The sequence below is a fragment of the Callorhinus ursinus genome, unplaced genomic scaffold (genome assembly GCF_003265705.2).
Source record: "Callorhinus ursinus isolate GAN/ISIS: 27379988/994484 unplaced genomic scaffold, GSC_fseal_2.0 scaffold3168, whole genome shotgun sequence".
Lineage (NCBI taxonomy): Eukaryota > Metazoa > Chordata > Mammalia > Carnivora > Otariidae > Callorhinus > Callorhinus ursinus.
The window spans coordinates 1-4575 of NW_027400222.1; the positions used below are offsets into that span (position 1 = coordinate 1).

Below are 4575 nucleotides of genomic sequence, written 5' to 3' on the forward strand. Positions count from 1 at the left end.
CAAGATGTCCATCGACAGATGAATGGATAAAGAAGCAGTGGTATATATACACAATGGAATATTATGCAGCCATCAAATGGAATGAGATCTTGCCAATTGCAACGACGTGGTTGGAATGGGAGGGTGTTATGCTGAGTGAAATAAGTCAATGGGAGAAAGACATGTATCATATGACTCCGTGATATGAGGAATTCTTAATCTCAGGAAACAAACTGAGGGTTGCTGGTGTGGTGGGGTTGTGGGAGGGATGGGGTGGCTGGGTGATAGACTTTGGGGAGGGTATGTGCTATGGTGAGCGCTGTGGATTGTACAAGACTGTTGAATCACAGATGTGTACTGCTGAAACAAATAATGCAGTATATGTTAAGAAAAAAAAAGAAGAAGATAGCAGGAGGGGAAGGATGAAGGGGAGTAAGTCAGAGGGGGAGACGAACCATGAGAGATAATGGACTCTGAAAAACACACTGAGGGTTCTAGAGGGGAGGGGGATAGGGGAATGGGAAAAAAAAAGAAAAGGAAAGGCCAATATCCCTTAAGAACATAGATGCCAAAATCCTCAACAGATTATAAGCAAATTGAATTCAACACTACATCGGGAGAATCACACAACACAATCAAGTGGGATTTATTCCAGTGATGCAAGGATGTTTGCACATCTACACATCAAACATCAGGATACACCATCTTAAAAAATTAAAAGATAAAAATCATATGATTGTTACAATAGATGCAGAAAGAACACTTGACAAGTTTCGATATACATGTATGATAAAAACTCTAATCCATCTGGGTATAGAGGGACATAGACCATATATGCAAAGTTCACAGCTAAAATCATACTCAAGGGTGAAAAGCTGAAAACTTTTCCACTAAGATCAAGAACAAGACAAAGATTTCCACTTTCATCACTTTCATTCAACAGAGTATTGAAAGCTCTAGCCAAAGCATTTAGACAAAAAAAGAAAAGAAAAGAAAGAAAGAAAGAAAGAAAGAAAGAAAGAGAAAGAAAGAAAGAAAGAAAGAAAGAAAGAAAGAAAGAAAGAAAGAAAGAAAGAAAGAAGGAAGGAAAGAAAGAAAGAAAGAAAAAGAAAGAATGAACGAAAGAAAATAAAGAAAAGAAAAGATGAAATTCAAATAGGAAAACTGTCACTATTTGCAAATGATATACTATATATAGAAATCCCTAAAGATTCCACCAAAAAACTGTTAGAATAATAAATTCAGTAAAGCTGCAGGATACAAAGTCAATATACAGAGGCCTGTTGCATTTCTTTTTTTTTAAAGATTTTATTTATTTCTTTGACACAGAGAGAGAAACAGCACAAGCAGGGTGAGCAGCAGAAGGGGACAGAGAAGCCGACACCCCACTTAGGAGGGAGCCCAATGAGGGTCTGGATGCCAGGACCCTGGGATTGTGACCTGGGCCTAAGACAGACGCTTAAACTGACTAAGCCACCAGGTGTCCCAACTTGTTGCATTTCTGTATAGTGATGACAAACTTCCACAAAGAGAAAATAAGAAAACAATGCCATTTACAATTGCATCAAGAAAAAAAAATCTAGGAATAAGAGTAAGAAATGAACCAACCCGCAGTTCTGAGGCATGCAGAACAAATCCAGGCTTGCAGAACCATGAAAAAGGTGTGGCAAGCTGCTTGGCTCCTGAAAGCCATTACCTTTATAGGTCTTACTACACTTTCAGACGATGACACATCTTCCAACGTTCAAAGGCTCTGTTATAAAGCCAAGTATACAATCCGGGAAGCTCTCTTAAAAAGTTTAAACATGTGTGATAAAGGCCTTATGACCACTGCTGTTTATGTCTACCCCACGTGGGTGTGTGATGCGGTTAAAGCACTGAAGGCCCCGGGCTGTACCATCCCAGTGGCTTCCATGCCCACTGGCTTTCCAGCTGGACAGACTCATTTATTTATAATTATTTATTTATTTATTTGAGAGAGAGAATGAGAGATAGCACGAGAGGGAAGAGGGTCAGAGGGAGAAGCAGACTCCCTGCTGAGCAGGGAGCCTGATGTGGGACTCGATCCCGGGACTCCAGGATCATGACCTGAGCTGAAGGCAGTTGCCCAACCGACTGAGCCACCAGGGGGCCTGGAAAGACTCATTTAAAAACAGTATTGGAAGAGATCATATTGGCTGTGGAAAATGGAGTTACGGAAATCGATGTGGTGATTAATAGGACTTTGGTGCAGACCGACCAGCGGGAAGCCCTGTGTGATGAGATTTGTCAGTTTCACAAGGCCTGTGGGGAGTCTCATCTCAAAGTCATCTTAGCAACAGGAGAACTTGGATTTCTTACTCATGTCTATAAAGCCAGTATGATCGCAATGATGGCAGGATCAGATTTTATTAAGATCTCTACTGGAAAAGAAACGGTAAATGCCACTTTCCCAGTAGCTATAGTAATGCTACGGGCCATTAGAGATTTCTTCTGGAAAACTGGAAACAAGGTAGGCTTTAAACCAGCAGGAGGCATCCGCAGTGACAAGGATTCCCTTGCTTGTCTCTCTCTTGTGAAGGAAGAGCTGGGAGATGAATGGCTGATGCCAGAACTGTTCCGAATAGGTGCCAGTACTCTGGTTTCGGACATCAAGAGGCAGATTTACCATCACGTTACAGGAAGATAGGTGGCCTATCATGATCTTCCGATGTCTTAAATCAGTGACCATTTCCAGAAAAGTGCTTTACAGCAACATGTAAAATGTGTTTTTCTATGTAATCGCTAAAATTGTTTAATTAAAACATGAGGGAATGAATAGATAACTGACTTTAACCCCCCTTAAAACTTTCACTGAATTTAATTCAAAGAATAAAAGAAAAAAACAATGAATCCATACATGGAATTCTTTTCAGGTGCCTCTGAGTGGTCCTAATTACTTGAAGATCAGTATTGTTAATTTTGTGAAGATTTTCTCTTAAAAATTCTGAGTAAAATATTAATCATAGCTTTGACAGCATTAAATTCTAAGGGGGGGAGGAACGTTAAACTGCCCAAGAAACGTGTCTTTAGTGAAAGAAAACGTAGCATCCCTGAGCTGCCGGCCATACTCTGACGAATTCAGGAGTCCCTGACTTGGCACTAACTTCCTGCCATGAAAATCTGTCTTTAATTTTTGCAACAGATATGCTCTCCTATTAATTGTTTTGTTAATGAAACTCCTGTCGGTACATGATACTATGCTACTGCATTATTTAAATAAAAAAATGTCTGTAGTTTATTTTTTTGGAAAAATAAAATTGTATGGTGTTGGCCTAGAAACAGACACACAGGTCAATGGAATAGAATAGAAAGCTCGGAAAATGATAGTCATAGCACGTTTGGCAAAGTTTACTCATTCAAGTCAGTACATTAAAGGTTTATTTAAACTTAGCTCTGATATGATTAACTCTGAATGGGAATTAATATTTATTAATATTAATTAACCAGCTGTTTCAACAGCTGATTCCAATAAATGTTTCTCTTTAAACATGTTTTATATAAATATATATTATAAAATAAGGATGATTTAGAATGCACATTTTTAAGAACACTTAAAATCACTTTAATCAACCTATCATGGAGAAGGAAATATAGATATCCATCATCACAACTGATAGCATCACAAAAGATGACAATCAGACACAATCCGTATCTGATGGAAGGATATAACATGACTTGAGTAGTTCTGCCTAAATGTTTAACCTGTTGGAAGCTATAGATCCAGCTACTCATTTACAAAAACACACGTCAGAGAAGTGTCCTAACAAATAGTATGACATGTAATCAATGAAGTCCACACTGCGTATATTCTTATGGGAAAAATATTTTCTCAAAGGAAAACGCTAAAACAAAAAGGGAGGAAGGAGGAAGAGGAGGGAGAAGGAGAAGCAGAAGCAGAAGCAGAAGAAAGCTGAGAAACTAACCCAACAGCTATGGTCTTAACTGACGACACAGCAGCAGAAAATATGCAGTGCGGAAAGGACTGTCTCTTTAGTGAAAGGCACTGGAAAACCGCACGCTACACGCAGAAGAATGGAACTGGATCACTTTCTTACACAAAAATTTAAATGGATGAATGACTTGAACGTAAGACTTGAATCCATAAACCTCTGAGAAGAAAGCACGGGTAGTACGTTTCTGGACATGGTTTTGGTAAAGAGTATTTTAGATCGGACACTAAAAGCAAAGGCAACAAATGCAAAAATAAATAAGTAGAACGACATCAAACTGAAATCTTCTGCACAGCAAAAAAAAAAATAATAATAAAAAACTTAAAAGGTGGAGTACCCAATGAGAAAAAATATCTGCAAATCATATGTGTGAGAAGAGGCTAATATCCAAAATACACAAAACACTCATACAAATCAAAACAAAACAAAACAAAAACCTGTATAAAAAATGGGGAGAATATGTGAACAGATACTTTCCAAAGATGGCACCCAGGTGACCAACAGACACAGAAAACGTTGTTCAACATCACTAATCGTCGTCAGGGAAACATAAGTCAAACCTGTAATCCGCCATCACCTCACAACTGTTGGGATGGCAATCATCCCAGAGACAGACACCAGGTGT

General features: G+C 38.7%; 1 protein-coding gene across 2 annotated transcripts; it reads left to right on the forward strand.

Annotated features, from left to right (window-relative positions):
* Nucleotides 1-1631: 1631 nt before the first annotated feature.
* On the forward strand, nt 1632-2647 carry LOC112818127 (deoxyribose-phosphate aldolase-like). 2 transcript variants are annotated; one of them, XM_025865347.1, is made up of 3 exons: nt 1632-1917; nt 2118-2208; nt 2338-2647. In XM_025865347.1, exons 1-3 carry the CDS (start codon nt 1632-1634, stop codon nt 2645-2647), a joined length of 687 nt encoding a protein of 228 aa, XP_025721132.1. The 2 variants fall into 2 exon arrangements, with proteins under 2 accessions (XP_025721132.1, XP_025721131.1); XM_025865346.1 differs by having other exon boundaries at nt 2118-2647.
* Nucleotides 2648-4575: the final 1928 nt, after the last annotated feature.

Bases quoted from the DNA above. Each gene is read 5' to 3' on its own strand.
- LOC112818127 (XM_025865346.1), top strand. From the start codon at position 1,632: ATGAAAAAGGTGTGGCAAGCTGCTTGGCTCCTGAAAGCCATTACCTTT. The intron at 1,918-2,117 runs AGACTCATTTAT...GGGGGCCTGGAA, and splicing joins CACTGGCTTTCCAGCTGGAC to AGACTCATTTAAAAACAGTA.